Source organism: Passer montanus, unplaced genomic scaffold (genome assembly GCF_014805655.1).
Source record: "Passer montanus isolate IOZ18808 unplaced genomic scaffold, ASM1480565v1 scaffold12, whole genome shotgun sequence".
Taxonomy (NCBI): Eukaryota; Metazoa; Chordata; class Aves; order Passeriformes; family Passeridae; genus Passer; species Passer montanus.
This window is the reverse complement of record NW_024358722.1, coordinates 8,679,706-8,699,046: the sequence shown is the minus strand read 5'-3', so window position 1 is coordinate 8,699,046 and position 19,341 is coordinate 8,679,706. Positions and strand designations below refer to the sequence as shown.

General features: G+C 38.7%; 2 protein-coding genes across 9 annotated transcripts in view; one reads left to right on the top strand and one right to left on the bottom strand.

Annotated features, from left to right (window-relative positions):
• Nucleotides 1-9: 9 nt before the first annotated feature.
• PREPL (prolyl endopeptidase like) lies at nucleotides 10-18,618 on the bottom strand. 8 transcript variants are annotated; one of them, XM_039697831.1, is made up of 15 exons: nucleotides 18,481-18,618; nucleotides 18,040-18,282; nucleotides 15,225-15,416; nucleotides 14,652-14,718; nucleotides 13,787-13,990; nucleotides 11,610-11,733; nucleotides 9,102-9,318; nucleotides 8,348-8,533; nucleotides 6,664-6,867; nucleotides 5,751-5,926; nucleotides 4,140-4,356; nucleotides 3,801-3,950; nucleotides 2,770-2,896; nucleotides 1,779-1,861; nucleotides 10-903 (listed from the first exon to the last, which is right to left on the bottom strand). In XM_039697831.1, the coding sequence occupies exons 2-15, from the start codon at nucleotides 18,256-18,258 to the stop codon at nucleotides 823-825; spliced, it is 2,247 nt and encodes a 748-aa protein (XP_039553765.1). In that variant the 5' UTR covers nucleotides 18,259-18,282; nucleotides 18,481-18,618; the 3' UTR covers nucleotides 10-822. The 8 variants fall into 8 exon arrangements, with proteins under 8 accessions (XP_039553765.1, XP_039553762.1, XP_039553764.1 ...); XM_039697828.1 differs by having other exon boundaries at nucleotides 18,421-18,562; XM_039697830.1 differs by having other exon boundaries at nucleotides 18,040-18,296; nucleotides 18,421-18,558.
• A 662-nt stretch (nucleotides 18,619-19,280) lies between these two features.
• CAMKMT (calmodulin-lysine N-methyltransferase) overlaps nucleotides 19,281-19,341 on the top strand; it is a 211,955-nt gene continuing 211,894 nt past the window's right edge. Inside the window, exon 1 of the mRNA XM_039697838.1 lies at nucleotides 19,281-19,341. This exon is cut by the window's right edge and continues 53 nt beyond it. Within this exon, the coding sequence (XP_039553772.1) occupies nucleotides 19,287-19,341 (55 nt within the window). The 5' untranslated portion in view covers nucleotides 19,281-19,286.

The window sequence follows — 19,341 nt, the reverse complement described above, 5'->3', positions numbered from 1 at the left end:
TTCTGCTGCACCTGCAGTGGTTGATGTGGCCCTAGGTGTGCATCACACATCTCTTTTAACAAGCAATGCACAGCAGATTTGTGCCTTGCTCAGAGGGCAGCTAAGCTATGAATCAGGCTGCTTTAGTGGGGTCATTCTTTTTGTTTTTACCCTCTGGAGATACTCTGGTATCTTCTGACACATTGATCTTGTCCTCCTGAGGGATCTGTCACCTCCTTCTTAAGATTACCATTCTAAGTAAGATAACAAGAGGTAAGGTAGGTAGGCAAGATTTTTAATGTATTCAGATCACAGTTCTGCTCAAACTCCCATTCTTGAGAGTGCTTTTCTCTGCAGTTTGGTCAGTCCCACCACATGATCAGTACACCAGGGCTGCTGCGCAGATAGGGAGGGCAGCAATCACCATCACCTACATATGGGAACTAGTTCTGGAAGTAGAGACTTGAATGTCAGATGCTTCAGAAGAGTTCTGCTGCCTTGTGTAAGATGTACCTTGCAAGAGATGCCTGTGCCAAGTGCCTGTGGCTCTCCTGTGAGGCTCTATGTGCTCCAGCTCTGCTCCTGTAGTGCTGCTCCGCTGGCTCACTGAACAGAGCTGCTGGACAAACTCACTTCTGCTGGCACCTGCTTCTGCACAGCCTGGCAGGGCAGAAATCCAATTCTTGGTCTGTATTTTTTTTTAAGGCAATGCCACACCCAGCTTTGTGTGCTTGTGCCCATAAAGCAGGGATCCGAGAGAAGAGATCCTCTGGAGAAGGTGTTTGCTTTCCATACAAATCCAAATCTGACCAAAGTTTTTCAGGTGGTCAGTGTGTTTAGGAGTTATTTGCAGGATTTGCTGTGATGCTGGGGATGGCACACTTCCTCAAGTTCTCTGTTCAGAAAAGCAAGATGTCTTGCAACCTAAAATAATGAAAATATTTTATTACAAAGTAAAGTTCTTTGCACTCTAAACATTCAGGCTCTTGTGCAGCTATTCTAGTCATCTTCCTTTCCTATTCTAATGCTTAGAAATACCTTGTCCTAAGACATCATGGAGCTTTTCCTGAAAGAATTCATCTCGGGAATAAATGCCACAACCACCAAATTAACATTTTCTAGGATTTGTTAAAATTAAGAGTAATAAAATTTGTATCTGACTGTGACAGTCCGAGACATCAGTAAAAATATGTTAGGTCTTGGCAGTATTTTGCTTTTATACAAGCATGTTTAACAAACATGCTTGTATAAAGTGCAATTCTTGAAAGCTAACTGTAATAGCTTTGATGGCACAGATCATGCATTTCAAAATGTAAAGATCCAACCCATCATGTATGTTTTACACAATGAGGAAGATAGGAGTAAATAGTATGACAGTTTTAAGCACTTAATACTCTACAGAGTAAGACTCTTCCTGCTGGAACGATGTTTTGCACAACTTGGAACCTTTCATTCAGAGCTCCCAGCACATTACAGTGGGAATTGAACACTATTTTAAGGCTATTTCAGTAATCTGGCTCTGTCACACTCTTTTATATCTGTACAAGTATATATTTGTATAAAAATAGATATAATTTTATATAAAGATTGATGGGTTTTAAAATTTTTATACACACACACACACACACACATATATATATATATATATATATATATATAAAATCAGCAGTTGCTCTAGCAGTTTTTCTTTATAGTTTAAACATATATTCAATGACTGCCCAGCTGCTGAGGCTGAAGAATTCCTTGAGGGGACACATCTCTGCAACACGTTATGGAGCTGTGTGGTAAAGGGACCATACCTCATGCAGTGAGTGCTCCCAGGATGAATCACAATGACTGCCATTTGCCTGGACATCTAGGATGATATTAGGAATCCAATTTCCTGGAACAATTAAGTTGGTCACTTAATGATCACTTTACATTGAATGAACAAGGAAAATATTAAGTGGGTATGTGAATTGTTTAAGAATAGCTAATTCTGCTTTCTTGTCCTGACAGAATTTCTATTATTCCTTAAGAAAAAGAGAATTGTAGAGGGGCTTTCTGAATGAATTATCTGTATTTCTAATAACTGCATATTTGGCAAGTATTCATCTATTTAATATATTTGTTCTCTCTGAGTCTTTTTGGAAAGCCATGCTCTTTTCTTCCTGCACAAAGAGCACAACAGCAACCGCAGCACTGGCTGCAATTTCTCAACCACTGCAGTTGTGCTGCTCAGAGTCAGGGCATCGTGAAATGTAGAAAAGGTTATTCAAGATCCTTTTGGTAATGACGGTAAAAGCCTCTCCCCAGACTGGATGGTACAAGAAAAATGTCAAGGTGGAATGTGCTTTTTGCTGGAAACTCCCAAAGCTAGGGTTAAGTTTCAGGTATAAAAGCACCTGTGCCTTGGCCTTGTCACTGTAGCTTGGACTAAAGACCTGCAGCTTTAGCAAAGTGAGAAAAATAGGTTTTTATATAGCAGCAAAAATAAGATTTTTCTCCAAGGGTTGCTGAGAACTGCAGCCTGACCCTGTCAGCAGCTGGAATGACAGTGTGGGTTCACCCTGCACTGTCCAACAACTGCTCTTTGTGGAGGCCTAAGAAAGAGTGAGCCCTCTCACAGCTTCCAGTCTTTGTTTTTGCATCTCAGAGAGTGTTCTGAGTCTGCTGTGGAGCTGGTGATAGGGGATGGGATTGCATCTGAATTCATTTAAGGAGGAGTCACTCTCTGTGGTCTTTAATCTACATGACTATTAAGATTTTGGTTCAGTTAACTCCATTTATCTGTGATATTCTTATCCTTACCTTTCTTACTCGCTCTGCTGGCATGATCTAGTGCAGCCTTCCTGAGTTTCTGCACATACTGTAAAATTCCTGTTAGTGGTACCCGTTCGTCATTTTCATATGCCGTGATAAAAACTGATGGATAGCACTGAGATGAAAAACCAAAACCAGTTAAACACTTGATAACAGGTGTTTCTCACAGAGTAACACATTTTTCTCTTACTATACAACTTGTTAGGGTTCATTTAAGAACTCATCTATTACAAAATTACTTAGTATTTTCTAAGAGTTTTATCACTCTAACTGCAAAAAGTACTTTGGTCTGAAAAATGACTTCACAGTTGGGTATAATCTACTTGTAAAAGGTCACAAAAACATCTTCTTCCCATTGGAAAAGGTCTGATACCTGTCTGCTTGCTGATGATTGTAAAAAAAGAAAAATGGAGTAATAATCATGGAATAGTTTACCTTGGAACAATAGTTGGAAGTTTATTTTTGCAATTTTTCTGCACAGAAGTTGTTTTTTTAAATAGTAAGAATTTTTCTTAATGAAGCTGTGCAACACAGCTAACACATTGTCAAGTAGAGATTTCCCTTGAGATGACGATGTCAAACTATAGGTCCTCTTCCCTTTCAGTGTTTATTTAATACCTCTAGAAAGGTATTAAATCATTGGAAAATACCTCCACCTCCACTGGAAGATACCTCCAGTGGAAACCTCCTTCCTCCTGTGTCTGCAGAAAAGCCAGCAAAACACAGTAGGATGTCAAAACTCCCCCACAAAAGAAGGTATTTTGCGTGTTGAGATTTGCTATACAATAATCTGTTACTTCCTGGAAGTCCTAAAACAAAAGTAAGTTTAGAAATTCATATCATTTAGAAGAAGGCATTGGGTTAATTTTAGTAGTCACTTGTGATTCCAACTATTGCTAAGATTATTACTGAAATAATTTATATTGGAGGTTTTTTAAAAATTTCAGTGATCTTCTGGTTTTCCTATAAACCACTACACTTTATGCCTGAAGTATTCTGCACAGAAAGCATACTTTTACCTGTGGCTTAATATTCTGGTACGGGCAATAGTTTTTGATATACTTCATACATTTTTCATCTTCTAATGGATTTCCCCATTCTTCTTGTTCCTCAATTGTCAGTGGGAGATGAGTTTTCATCATTGTATTTAGAACATCTACGAAAGGAGCCTTAGAAGTCATTAAAAAAAAAAAAGTTGGCAAATAGGATAGAGGACCTTGAGTATCTGAGTCAAGGTGTTCTCAAACAAATGAGGAGAGTGAGCTTTGAACTGGAATATTTCCAATTCTGAAAGCGGTACAATAACACAGATAACACAGTTTAATGTTACAATCTGTACAAGGTTTGCAGCAGCTCACCTGTAAAACCATGGCTCTGATCAGTGCTGGATCTGTGTTGCACAGGGCTCCTGCGAGAACTCCCCCAGCACTGGCAGCTGCCAGTGCTGTGTGTTTGGGTTGAGAAAATCCCAGTTGGTGCAGCAGCATGATGCAAGCCCTGAGGTCATGGAGACCTTTGAGTTTATTATGCTGACATCCATCTCTGTGCCAGCTAAGGCCCTGCTCTCCTCCACCCCTGAAATTTAATGCAATTCAAGTTGGAGTCTCTTCAGAAAACATTACATGGCACAGTTTCAGATAACAAAAGAACAGCAGCAGCCACAGAGTGGCACATCATAGTTTGCTTTCCCAATTAACTCTTGTCTACTTTTGCGTTTACCCTTCTTTATGGCTAAAAGAGAAAATATGAAGGCAAAATAAATCCACTCATGATGATTGGTGAAAATAGTAACTGTAGAAGGGCACATGTGCTTGTGTCCTGAAATCCACAGGAAAAGCAACACTTTAGGAAATGACATTGTAGGCAATAAAAAAATCAGATAATATTATCTTTTTATACAGGAAACTATGAAAATATTGAAAACATTTCCAATACTTCCATTACTAACACTACTACTTATTAAAAACAGTAGAATAGTATTTCTGAGCTCCACACCAGACTCTCAGGATTTGTCTTCTGCTTAGCTTAAATTCTGAGACTGTTGTAAAGTTGGGTTTGGGTTTTTTCCTCCCTAATTTGTGAATTTCAAGCCCTACTTGAAATGTTACACTTTGTAGTGTAGAATTATAAAAATAATTTATACTTTCTATGCAACCACAATTTTGGTTCTAAGCCACCTGAAGCTTCCTCTTCTGGTTTCAGGTTTCAAATAGATTATTTGATTAGCCTGCCATCTTTGGATGACAAATCCATCTTCACATAGGACTGACCTGCATCTTAAGATTCTTGGTGGGGTGTGAGGAAGAACAGCACAATGCTTGCCACTGAGTACAGCAGACTGAATATATTTGCTGAATTTGTTTTGGGACTGGTATTTCCAACTCAACTGGTATTACTCATTCCTCCCCTTCTCTCCCCTCCCTCAAGTGGTTCTTTTGTTATCTTCCTTAGCTACTGAGAAAAATTTGAAGCCTGTTGTACCTTGCAGTTTTATAAAACTGGTAGATTTGTAGCTAAACTGGAGACAGATGATTTAGCCAATAAAAGAACAAGGGTTGCAGATTAAATGCTTAGTTGCTGCTGTGGAATGTAAATGGCTTTCAGAAGACTCAGACTCAGCATTAACACACAATGCTCTCAGAAGGAGAGGGAGATAACATGTCATGGCAATTTGAGCATCTAACCAAATTTTTTCTTGAGCAAAGATGAGACAAAAAGTAATGAGACTTGAAAAGATTAAAAGTTACATACAGCCATCATGTAGATTTAAGAAATTGAAAATGTAGTGTGCACTTGTGGCTTTTTCCCTGATGTAAATTAAAAAACTACTTAAATTTAAAAATATAAGAAGATATACATCACTAGGTATAGGTACACACACAAAAAAATTGTTGCATCTTCAGTTGTACATGAACAAGAATCTGTATCCTGTAAAATAAAATCTTATTTCCATTTTATATTTGACTTACCTAACATGGCAATATGCTAATATCCAACCCTCTTCAATTAACATCAGCTTCTCTTCTTTAAAGCTCATGTTCAAATCTATGCCATAAGCTCCATATACATGAACTAGAAGTGGTCTCCTGTGTAGTTCTTTAGAATTCTTATTATGGAAAACTGTAATTGGCACCAAAGTTTCATCCTGAAAAAGAAGGAGTAGTTTTACAATAAGGGACATTGCAGAAATCTCAATGACACATGGCAATGAAAACTTCAATTATTTATTTTAAAATGTGTTTTTTTGATTACAGTAATTTTTTTTCACTTAGAGTGTACAAAGCACTCTTGAAAAATAAAGCCTGAGACTGAACCTCTGCTGTGTGGGCTTACAGATGCAGAGTATAAATTCATTTAAGTGTAACACCTGAGGAGTTTTTAAACTACCAAAGCACCCAAGTCTTCCTTCCCCCTTTAACACCAAGAATATATGTTATTAACAATAGAGTTTACCACTTACCATAGCACAAACTCTTTATTAACATCTCCAAATTTTTAAACTCAGGCTGTTAAAACTTTCCTTTCTTGATCTGCACTGTGCAGCTGGTTATGGGGTGTTCTTTTCAACAGCTGGCACCTTTTTCATTTATCATGTGGAGTACAATACCATTACATCAACTAGCAATTCTCACTTATACTAAGCTTCTTGACTCATCATGTGCTGTTATCTCCTGTGGAATACCCAGGTTAATGGAAAAAAAAATCACGACTCTTTCTTGTTCTTCTGTATAGCACTGAAGAAAACACCCACTGTTTAATAACTATAGCACCAACTGCTCTTTACATTTTTTAATCTCTGTTCCCTGCCAAATGCACTTTCTTTAAATGGGTGGGGAGGAAGGAAAGAATAAAAGGAATGGGAAAAAGACTGAAAAATCTTACCTTGCTTTTAGCTAGTAAACGTGTAGTGTGACAATTCGTAATAATTGGTACCTCTTGCACAGCTTGTTCAATGAGATTATTTTCTTTAAATGAATATGCAAAACGCTTAGGGGGGTGTACTGGGGAGGAGAGCTGAAAATAGCAGGTGCTGGTGGTATGTTCAGGATGAGATTCCAATTCAAATTCACAGGCCCACGTAGGTAGCTGAAAAAACATGGCATTTCAAGTGAGACCCTTACACTGCTTCTGTAAATTTAGCTTAATATGTCCTTGAGAGTAAAAGACTTTGGATATTAACTAATTATCTTTGTGTGTAGCACAATCTGTATTTCATTTAAATCCAGTAACAAAACAGTCAAGAAGTGAAAGACTGGTGGACTTTTCCCCTAAAATCATTGGATAAAGTTAGACAATGAATTAAAAACAAAAAATAAATTCAAATTCAGTTTAAAATGGGTATTGGTGCAGACTTTTAAAAAGAAAACATTTGAAATTATTCTGCATCAGTTTTATTTTTTAGATCCTATTTTTCCTTGCATTTCCAGTTCTACTTCAACACGTTATACAGCCAAGTCCATGTCAGCTATTATGCTTTTACTGTGAGTTAGCTCAGTAATGCTAAGCCACTGAAAACCCCTGCCTCTTAACTTTGTTCCTAGTGCCAGCCATTGTGAAGAACAAAACCCTTTTCCTGGCACATTCACCCTCAGATACTTACTGTTATTATATTTAAGGTTTTTAACTCTGCTAAGAATGAAAGAAATCAAGATTCATTCTTTGAGAGCAGCAGGGACATAGCCAAACCCTCTGCCAGACCATTACTTACTTGGGTTAGGCTGCTAGAGGCTTCTGAAAAGGCAGCAGAAGTCCAAGTTCTCCTGAGTAACTGCAGGCCTTTTCTGAATAAATAAACTATGGCCATTTTAAAAAATTGAAGATTTTGGAGACCATACAGTGTACTTTGTCAAAATCCTTTTTCTGTAGCAGTTTTATGGAGTGCAGCATTGGCAGCTTGTTGCAATAAACTTGGGAGTTGTTCAGACTGTATTTTTCAGGAAAACAAATCAATTAAATATTTCACCTGAATGGTCTTCCGAAATTGGATTTGGCTTAAGTTACTTTGTTTTTAATCTACAGGTATTTAACAACTAGAGAATGGAAGCAAATCCTTTGCACCATTTTTACTGCAATATCAACTCTTCTCATTTATTATGGGACAGTGTCCATACTTGTTTTCTGAACATTAATCTTTTTCCTGTGGGAGGGGCCTTGCTTACACCAATGAGTGTAAGCAAAAAAGGCTCAGTAAAACTAAGTAGAGCATTTAGGGAACTAAGTTCTGTTTTACATTAGAAGTCAGTTATGTTGTGAAGAGCTTGATTGTAACCCATTGAAGAAAGAACTGGCTCACAGGACAGCTGCTCTTTAACTTCCTAAATGCTGCAATAAGCCACCACATCAAATCCTGAAGAACAGCCACAGGTAACACATTTAGTCATAACAATGAAATTGCCAGTATTAATAGCTTCCAAACCGCTTTTTACTTGTGGAATTTATCTTTGCTTTCATTATGTTATAAAAACAAACAAACAAACAAGCAAAACAAAACAAAACAAAACCAAAACAAAACAAAAGAAAAAAAGCTGGGAAAATATTATGCTGGTTAGACCAAGCTAAAACATACCTTTATCGACTGAACTGAGTGTGAAACAAAAGAAATCACATTTAAGTAAAGATGACCAGCGTTCTTCAGGAACATAATACAGTCATCACTGAACATCTCAAAGTCTATTAGCTTGGTTTTCTTTTCCGGTGCATAAACTAACTGCCAGTTCTCCTTGCCACTGGAAGCTACTGGTGCCTTCATCAACTATAAAAAAACCAAACAACCTTGCATTACTAAAATGTACTAAGAGTTACAGATGAGAGATACAAACTTATAGGTGATCTCTTACATTTTTCTTGCAAAAAATACTTATTTGTATTTGGAGTGTTTGCCTGTCTAAAACTGGATATTTTTAAACTCCCTTTACTTAGGCAAAATGGAAGAGCAATGCAATAACATTTGGAGAAGACAAAGTCTCAAAGATTACTCTACAGAAGATTGTAATACAGTAAGTGCTTCAGTATGGCCAGCACAATTGCAGGTGGGTTTGATTACACAAACTGAGATCACCAACTTAAGTTTTGATATAGGGGAAGTGACTGTTGAAGCACAGTCATTTCTTGATGCTGTCAAAGGAGTTAGGATCAAACTGGCCTCCTACAGGTGAGACTCCATGCAGCACTATCAGTCTTTTTAATCCATGCAGCTCTCACTCTTACTTTATTTCAGTAAGCTGTGATGAACAGAATTAAAAGCCAACATTACTATTTCTATATGACCTGCAAGCGGTATCTAAATTAATCCTATTAATGTAATTATCAGTCAAAATTGCCTTATATTCTGCAGGTTCTCCATATGTAGTAAGAATGTACAACTGCTCCTTTCTGTGCTCGACGTGGTAAAGGACCCCCGTGGTTCGTGCTTGTACAAGAGCAGGTGACTCAAAGGGACGTCTGCAGTCAACCAGCCAAACTTCTGAGGTTGTCTTGCTGTTGCTGTTGATAGTGAGAAAATGCCTGTCTTTTGTGCAATAAAGGTCTACAAAGAATCTGTAGGGAATCATTAAAAAAAAAAAAAAGAAAAAGCTTAAATTTTATCAATATTTTAAAATACATCAGTTGTTTCAGAATCATGGGCTTCTATCTGCAAAGTAAAAAACAACATTTCTGTAAGCAGACTGTAAGCAGAAATTTCAGGCTCCTTGGCTCCCAGACCCATTTCGGCTGCATTTACCTTGGGATTTAAAACCCTTCAATCTTGTGTGTGAAACCTGAAATCTGCAAGGAAAGCTATTTAGTTGTTGTCCAACTAAATCCAGGTTTTTGCATCATTGAGCTAGACTGGAAGCTCATTCAGGCAAAATGTAGAACGTTTTATTGAGCTTGTAACCCTATTTAAAAAAAATAGTAAAAAGTAGTGGATAGTTAAAATAATAAATGACATCATGTCGGAACAGCAATAACAAAAGTAAGAGCTATTAAAAAATTATATTGTTAAAATGTCTACGTGCTACTGACCTATCTGTCTGAAGCAAATAGACAAAAATAAATATTTAAAATATTTAAAAATAAAAAAAAGCACAGAGGCCTATATGAGGCAAGATGGACAGTATTGGAGTGATAAAGCTGGAAACTAGGCACTGGTTTTGGAACTAAGAAACTAGGAACTACCTACTGGATTTAAATCCCTCTAAAATCTAGGAACAGAAAGCAGAATGATAACCAGTGCCTGGATGCTAATAGTAAAGAAGTTCAGGCTGAAATTCAGATTCAAATTTCTGTCAGTTATCTGAGTTAACTAGAATTTCACATCTTGGACCAGAACAGTCTCTTTGCCATTTTGAATCCTTAAGACTGGATGTCTCTAAAAGCAAAACTGTCCAACACAAAGATCCAGATTCCATCAAGAAAATGTAGAGTTGAGTACCATAATCTGCATCACACAGATCAGATACATGACTGCAATGATGACCTTTCTAGGATTCAGAGTATTTGACTGGTGAAGAAAAGGATGCTTTAGATAGTATTTTCAGTGCCTTTAATTATTTGCAGGTGGAGGATCTCAAATATTTTTGGTACTATTGTTTTCTCTAATTGCACCCTCTTGACATCTTTAGTACAGGCACAGAGGGGGAGCTAAAGTTTGCAAGAAAAATCAGCCTTCTGCCTGTCTAATACCCATGAATTTGGCAAGAATGTGGCACTGCATTCAGTAGAGATTCCAAGAGTTCAACTCTGCTGACCCTGCTTCTAAGAGGGTTGAGCTGAAATGCATATTACACTTCTCTCCAAGGATTATGACCTTGATATTGCAATTTTTTTTATCTTTGTAGCTTAAAAAAAAAATCAAGACATTTTAAGTTTCTAAAAAAATATTTGATTGCAACTAGAAGAGCTGGTGAGATGCAGAACAGAACTGCTCAATGGCAATAGAAAATAATGTCTTGCCATCTCCAATGAAGGAGTTCAGCTATGAGCTGCAATAGCACATGAACCTTTAGAGTAAGTTTCTCGTAGATCTACTGTAATGACTGTGACCTTCAGAATTATGCCAACAGTTTCCCTGTGGGGAAGTGCCAGGTCAGTGCAACTTGATTTTCCAAAACGATGCATCAAATGCAGCTGGAAAAAAAAGATCTTATTTATTCCATCTCCATTGCAGATTTTTTGTTTGTTTTCTTTTTTTTTTTCCTGATGAAAGTATAATTGGTATTTCTTTACTGAATATGTAACTTGAATTAAGAATAATCACAAATATTTATGCAGTGCTGTACAAATATACCATGTGCTGCAATGCTGAAAAGCTAGTTCTGCACTCAATTTAGCAAAGAGCTTTCTTGTCTTCCTAAACCACTGCTTAAAGAAAGGTTATTGAGAGGGTATTCAGTCAACAATAGTTCTGTCTCTTGGAATGTTGTAATGATTTTTCTCATCCATTACCCAGAGCAAGGATTAGCCTGAACTTATGTATTTTTTTAAAAAGATGTATCAGACATCAATAGCAGAGAAAACAAAATGAAATCTGCGGTCTGATTTACCCTGTATGAAACTGTCACACATTCATTAAAGGACACCCTGACCTGAGAGTGACCTTGACATTTATAAACTCAGCTGAACTCATGAGGTAAGAGAGGAAAGTTAAATCTCTGTTGATCACATATCAAAAGGAGAACAGAGCACATTCTCAGGCTGTAAAAGGCACTACTGTCAGCAGAACACAAAAATGCATTTTACTATTTGAAATACGATATGGAACAGTTTGTTTTCCAAACCAGTTATATTTTACATATAAAATACTCTAAAATATGTAAAGGACTTGTTATATTTTAGGTATGTATTACCTTGCATCTTGTTCTGTATAAACTAACTTAGTATGTTTCTGGTATGTGAAAGTGGTCATGAATACATTCTGGCATTTAAGATTCTTCTGAGTTGTGTAATACAGAACATCATTTGCAGCCCATTCTGGAAAAAAAGACAAATGCTATTAAATTCAGACAGAAGATGATATTACTGAGAGAAGATGGGACTCCCATGGACACTGGACCCAGTGCTGAAAAAGGTGGGTTGCAGGTGGCATGGAACTGAGGACAGCACTTCTGCATCCTGTGGGGACTGAGGTAAGAGCCAAAAGGTTTTTCCATGTTTTCTCTGAATACCACAGAACAAAAATTTCTTAATGCATTGAAAAAAAAAAGCAAAAAAAACCAGCAGAGGTCAATATTGCAGGGCCCAGTAATAGGAAGCTGTTGACCCTGTGTGGGTTCTGGAGGTAACAGGAAAACAGGAGACGTGGTTGTTTAAAACAGCAGAGAAAAAGAGGTTTACATGGAATCAGCAAGATAATAAAGATATCATAAGCTCTCCACTGCTGCATGTGACTGCACACAAGCCATTTAGAGAAAAGAGATGATGCATGTGCCCCATGGGTACTGCTGAGATAAAAGTTCTCCAGTTTTCTATGCTTGTGTATGTGTTCACCAACATAGAAAGGTATAAATACAAGAACCTTGTTATTCTGAAGTTCTTCTGACTGATCCAGCCACAGTCATGCCATCTCTGCTGCTCCTACAGCCAACAGAATGATGTTTAACACATGTGCTTTTAAAAGCTGCTGTATGTGTCTTCTGCATAAATACTGATTTTCAGTACAAAACCCGAGGAATTCATAACACCACAATAACACAACCACTTCACTTTCTGAACAGCAGTGTGGCTCCAAAGTGCACAGGTGGCTGAGGACTCACTATGAAGACAAGCCTTTAGAGGTCAAATCCAAGTTTTTCTATAGCCTAGCCTACACAAAAATCAAGGAGTAAATGTTCAGAAACTTTTGTCTGTCTCCCTACTATTTTATATCACTCAATACAAGCCCATAAACTTTGCAAGAGGTTTTAAGACCTAATTTTTTTGCTCATGATTGAGGCACCTCTGTGCTTCATTGCACTACTGCTGTACCTCACTAACACCTGACTTACCTTTACAGGTTACATTTACAACTTTACCTTACCTTTACCTTTTATAGAATTTACCATTCTGATAGCCATCTTTTGTACTCTTAGTATCTGTCACACCTATTTAGGCAACAGGACGTTGGTCTCTTAACTGTACTGATTCTTCTGGATCAACCTAGGTAGATGTTCAAATCAAGTATGTTGTAAAGTGTCATAGGCAAATGTGATGTTTATTTTTCAACAGGTAGTGTAATCTTCAGTGTGGAAACACAACACTAAATTCTTGAAGCTCCTCATTTTTTTAACAAGGAAGTTTTACAGAGAGTTTTATTTTTTTGCTCTGCCCAGGCAAATTGCTTACTGCACTAGATATACTTGATGACATCTAGCAATATAATCCAAAGTACAAGATCTACAAGATGTGGAACACTGTGTACATACTATTATACTCTTTTTGCTATATTCTTTAACAGACTATAAAATAAGAATGTTTTCCCATTCACTTCCATTTACCTCTGCTTCTTTTAACAGCAATGTAAAGCTCTGTAATCTATTGTGAAAGAATTGATTCAAGGTCTGGCTGACTTCACTGGGCTCTGATGTGTGACCCACATCGTAGATTCCAGTTAAAATTCCAGCCAACACTCACTAGTAGGTAGTACTTCCACACTTTTCAAGCAAAGCTAACTGTCTACAGCTACCAGTGACTTCAGTTGTAGCTGCAAGGGTTTACCAACCAGAATATCCCTCAAAAAGACCTTTATATGACAGTCACATCACTATATTTTGAATACAGCATATTGGATTCAATGGAAAAAATTATGACTGTTGTAATGTGTATAAATGCTTTTACAATGAAGGAAAACTTGTATCCAGGAAGCAGTCCCTTTCATCCATATCAGATAGCCTGTAGTCATGCAGCATTAAAGAAAACGTAAGAAAAAAATTCAACACCTATAAGGATTACACGTTGCCTTCATTTAAAAAAAAAAATTATCTTTATACTAAAACAAATGTTGTGTTGAAAGCTTGTGTGATCCACAGGATATTTATAAACGACTTACCAAAGCTAAATACACTTGGAATTACTTTTTCCATTACAGGAAGATTACCAAGTTTTATAATAATGCAGGTTGCCTCTTCAGAATTTTCACTTTTTAAGCTGATGGCCATGTATCTCTGATCTGATGAAATTCTGATCCGTTGAATAAAGGCATCAGAAAAGCCAAGATCTTCAACACTGAATAAAATCTTAGCATTTCCTTCACCTATTACACGGGAAAAAGAAATAGCAAAAAATTCTGTAATTAAGACACTGTCAAAATGAATGCTGATTCTTAATGTCTGTATTTAACAAATCTGTCTTCAATATTCACAAACATCCTACTGGAATTTATCAACAACAAATACCTGTTTTGCATGATATTTGCAAATGCACTTAGTAAAAATAAACAAAAAAATTACAGTTCCAAATAAAAAAGTCCTGTAGTTATTACTAAAAATATTTCAAAAGTGTAGATCTTTGCTTCTACTAAACATATTGAATTTTAAAGCTCAGATTGCTAAGGTGCGGTTGTTTTTAATAAATAAAATTAGAAATTCTTTCACCCCACCTCAGAAATAAAAAAGCATGCTTGTTCTTTTCCTTTCTTCCAAGTGTTAAGTTAGGTTAGGGCTCTGCAAAGAAGTGTCTTCTCTCTTTCCTGTCCAGCAAGTTGCCTTTGTATCAACATATACTATTCTCTAACTCTCTTTACCTCACCTTTTCAGATTTAGGATTCTAGAATTATTACTCTATTACAGAATTGTACAAAAGTATTTTTAGTTGAGAAACAGACAAGTTAAGCATTAATACAAGAAAAGAACACTAAGTGATACATGTATACCTTTTTTAAGAATCCTACCATATTAGGAAGAGAAATCCCTTACCATCATCTGCTTTTGCAAGAAATATGCAGCCATTCTCTTCGAAGTACACATTCTCTCCAAACCTCATCTGTTCAATGCAAACAAAAATATTTCAAGTCCAGCATACTATTTCCTTTTAACCCCTATATACAGTCATTTTTCTGTACAGCAGAAGTGTAACAAATGGTAACAAATGACAGAACATATATTCTATACTGAAGAAGGAACTGCACACATCAGAAAGGTTTTTTCAGTTAGGGTACTTAAGCTACCTCTACCTGCTCTAAATTTCACAGAAGGCTCAGATCACCTGCAACTGCTCTTGCAACTTACAATGTTTTCTATTCTTTATCCAAAAGTCAGATGATTGTTTTATCTTTATTTGCTTTTGCCTGTGGAAAAATTAAGGTAAATTCACTGTCATAACAACTATAAGGTGTTCTAAACACAAACTGTTATTATGCACAATTATTAAAATATTCAAAATTTCTACTGTAAAAAGAATGAGTAAACCAGCATTTTATAACAGGAACAGCTTCATTGTCTTTTATTTGTAGTCAGTGTTGGGAAATGTTTGTATTGTTTGCCACTTACCCTTGGGCTTCTTGAATTGAGTGTATACATGTTGTGCAATTCTTCCAGTTTTCCTTTGATCCTCTTTGTCATAGCTTTGTATGTTGGTGAAATGTTATTCCAGTTTTTTTGCTCTGATTTCAGAAGGTTCTTGTGCAAAAGGTCTATGGATGTATTTTGCTTCCTTTTGGAAGGGACTTTTGCTCCTTCCTGCTAAGTAAGGAAAGACAATGGCTACAAGCCAGCACACTGCACACCAATCTGAATACATTGAGGTGATATCCCCTGAGCCACAGGCCCAAAACCACCTTTGCATTATTACAAAAGTACATGCCAATAAAAACAAAAACTGCATGTGTGTTGGTATGTGTTTTATTTTAACTCTTCCTGATATTTTGGGGAGGCACTGTCAAACATGCTTTACTTGACACATTGAGATCCTCTCTTCAAAATTTAGGGTACTATTAATATATGCTCTTAATTGATTATAAATAAATATGTTTGTTCCTGTTCTAGAACTAGGTTGTACTTTTTATGAAATTCTATTTTTTCCTTCTTCACAGCTTTCTTTCACAATGTCCTGTCTTTAGAGTGTAATTTCTCATTTCCTTTCCTAGACAACAGTGCCCACACCTCTGTCCCTGTACCTCAGAGTCCTAGCAGCTCATTCAGGGTCTTGCTCCACCTCCTCAGAAGTGTTAATATAAATGTTCATAAGTGCAGAATGAAGTGAACTGATATGGGTTCTGCAACAATTTTATCAGGAAAAAGTTTAAGGATCTGGTTTTCCTTGAAATATGAAATTACTGCTACCTCACTGCCAAAAAAGTTGTCTTCTATTGTAAAAAATGTTAAAAGTGTGTTAAAACTTCTAGAACAATGCTACTTCCTCTTGCATGCTGTGAAATCTCACTTGATCAATTAGTAAGCTTCACAACTTGTATTACACTACATAGTACTGCACAGATCACATAAAGTAGCATTTTATAACATTCAGTGTATGATTTGAATGTGTCTAAGCTTAAAAAGCACCCTGTGCTTCATATCCCTGTCCGTACTTTTCATTAAGGAATGTTGGTTTGTTCCTGGTTTGTCTTCAGAAACTCAGAAGAACCAAAATGTGAACGTTCCAAGTAGACTCTGAAGGGAAACCATCTGCTCCAGTTACCAAACTCCCTATGAACATAAAGCACATCATTGCTGAGAGCTGAGAATGTCTGTCACTGGTTGAGACCAATCCTCCCTGTCACCTGGCACAAGGCAAAGAAATTGTGAAGGCTCTTAGAGAAGCTCTAGAGCAAGCGAGTGACTGGTCAGGAGAAGCAAAGTGCTGGATACCAAAGGTGTACCACCTCACCCCAGTCACTCAAAAAACTGTTGTAAGACAACACCATGTCCCAAACATGATGCAACCAAATAAAACTTCACAGTGGCCATAAATGGATACTTAGGAAAGCTAAGAATGGGGCAAGACAGATGATTTTCCCCAGCCTTAACAATTTTTGCTTAGGAATTTCCTGACCTGAACATGGTTTCTGGATATTTAAAAAGCTTCTCTCATGTATGACATATCTATATCTCATATATGTCTCCCCTTATACCTATGTAATATTTTAGCATCCACAACTTATTTTGACAAGTTCCACACTTTATGAATCTTTTGATGATTGCCCTCCTTTTGTTCTCAGCAATTCCCATTGTATTTGTTTGGAAATATTATATACAGCTGGTGGTCACAGTGTAGGGATATGTTAAGAGTGTACAGTACATCTCCCTACCTGGGGAAAATCCAGCAATCTGGAAAGATTTTCAGGATAGCAGAGGATCTCAGTGACAATTGGTGTGCAAACATTTACTCCAAAGCAAACAGGCACAGCTTCCTTTCAGGTGAAAACCATGTTTGCATGCAGAGACCAGTGTCACAGAGCAGCATTTGTAACAGTTGTGTTAGTGAAGTTCCACTGAGTAAACTGAACACACATTCTCGTCCCTCCAGACCTCCTGTGTTCTCCTTCAAACATCTGCTTACATTTGAGACACAGACTTAGGAACTCTTTACTTCATGGTGACAAATGAAAGTTACAAGAAGACCTTGGTGTCACCTCTGAAGAAACACTGTCAGTTTGAAACAATTTTAGGACAACCACGCACCCATCTGAAAACATGTTTAAGGATCAAATAAACCAAAACAAACATATTTTAAAACTATACTTAAGCATACAAATAAGTTTCTAGGCTGTCATACGGCAGTAAACTTTTATAATACCTCCAGAAAGATCTGTATTAGAGACACTGAGACAGAAGACCTAAAATTATTTCAGACTACTTTCTGACTCTGTGCATGAGAGTTAGTCCCATCCAATTACACAATATTTATTTACAGAAATCAATGCAAATACCTTTTAAAATATAGTTTAGAAGATGTGAGCATCATATTATATGATGGAAACCATGACCTACTGGTCAACACAGAAAAGTCAAGTGTTTTTTGAGACAGGTCACAGGCTGGCACCATCAGTTTGGACACTTTGCCTCCACCCTAGGTGATCTCTCCCTGCAGTTTGCTCCTGACACTTTACCTAAGCCTAGAAGATACCAATTTTTCAAAATTACAATGGCAGGAAAATCAAACAAAATGCACCTTTATGTCAAAACAGCATAGGAAAGCTGAACAATTGTACATGTCCTTGAATGTAACTGGTATCCTAGACTTTATTCATCTGCTTAAAATCCTCTGGGAACTATATGTATCTGCAACATGTGAAAAGTATGACTGGATTCCTTAACAGATGTGCCAAGGTGGTTGTTGGTATTAGGTCTGTATTTAACAGCATACCTTGCAGGAAAAGAATCTGCATGGCAGGATGCTTCCAGGTGGTGCAGTCCTGTGGGTGCATGTGCTTTTTGAGCAGCCCAGGATGTGGTGCTTTTTTGGTCCAATTTTACTGTAAGGACACGCTGTTTGAGGAGGGTTATGCTTAGAGTAGTACTTGGCACTGAAGGTCAGCCCCTGGAGAAGATTCCGCAGTCCAGCGCAGCACATCCTCACCTTCATCTCGTGACAGCCCACCTGGAATTTCTGAAAATCCAAAACTACCGATCATTTACACTGTGCGTGTGAAATGTACATAACTTAAACAGCAGGCGTAAATGTACGTACGTACAAAGGAAATAGACAGTGTAAATTTCCTCTTTCAAAGAAATGTGATTGACTCACTAGGTAAATCAAATGAGAAGAAAATAAGTTAAATTTGGTCTGCTAACAACTGGCACCCACATTTTAACCTGAAATGGTTAAAATTTGGGCCGGGCGTCCCAAAGTTTAACTCCAGTGGAACTGTGAGGAGAAGGCGAGCTGCAGCCGCGCACGTCCAAACGCTGAAGGGCAGAACCCTGGGGAAGTTGGGAGAAGTCGTCCCCGCTCAGTTCCCCATCACGAAACACCAACGCCACGCTCTCTCCCGAGGCTCCCCGGGCAGCAGCAGCTGAACCCCTTTCGCAGGAGCCCTGCAGGGGACGGGCCGCACGTGTCCGGCCGGGCCCGGCGCGGCCCCGCTCCCGCCGGCGCTGCCCGTCCGCCCGCCGCCCGCGCAAGGACTCGCCGTGCCGCTGCCGCCGCTCCCGCTCCCGCTCCCGCTGGGCCGGGCTGCCCGGGCCCGGCAGCGCTCCCGGGGCGCTGCCCGTAACTAAGATGGCGGCAGGGCACTTCAGCAGCCGCGGCGGCCGAGCGCCGCTGTCAGCGCCGGGACGCGGACCCATGGTGGGGCGGGCACGCTCCCTGGCGCGGCTTTCCCGGGTGCCCGCCGTGCCACATCCAGTCCCGTCCCCGGGCGCGGTGGCCACGGGCGACTTGTCTTGAGGCGCGCCCACGCCATGCCGGGCCTGAAGAGCACCGCGCTTCCTCGGCTGCCCAGAGTCGCTCGGCGCTGCCCTTAGCAAAGATGGCCGTGCTCCTCCTCCCACTCCATCCCTAGCCCGGCCGGTCCCGCAGCCGCTGGATGCTCAGCGGCCCGTCCCTGCCGCCCAAGACAGCGCTCCCTTCCTCCCTCCCGCCGCGCCAGCTCCCGGCGCTCCCGCCACCGCATGGCCGAGGCTGCCGGCTCTCCGCGCCGCCCCGCCGCGGGCAGGTGCGGGGCGA

Excerpts from the sequence above, each read along its gene's own strand:
- PREPL (XM_039697831.1), bottom strand. The coding sequence starts at position 18,258 with ATGAAGGTGAGGATGTGCTGCGCTGGACTGCGGAATCTTCTCCAGGGG. Across the intron at positions 8,534-9,101 it reads GAGAACCTGCAGAATATAAG|TTGATGAAGGCACCAGTAGC; the intron begins GCAATTTTGACT and ends GTTTTTTTATAG. Across the intron at positions 4,357-5,750 it reads TTAGCATATTGCCATGTTAG|GGGTGGAGGAGAGCAGGGCC; the intron begins GTAAGTCAAATA and ends ATTAAATTTCAG.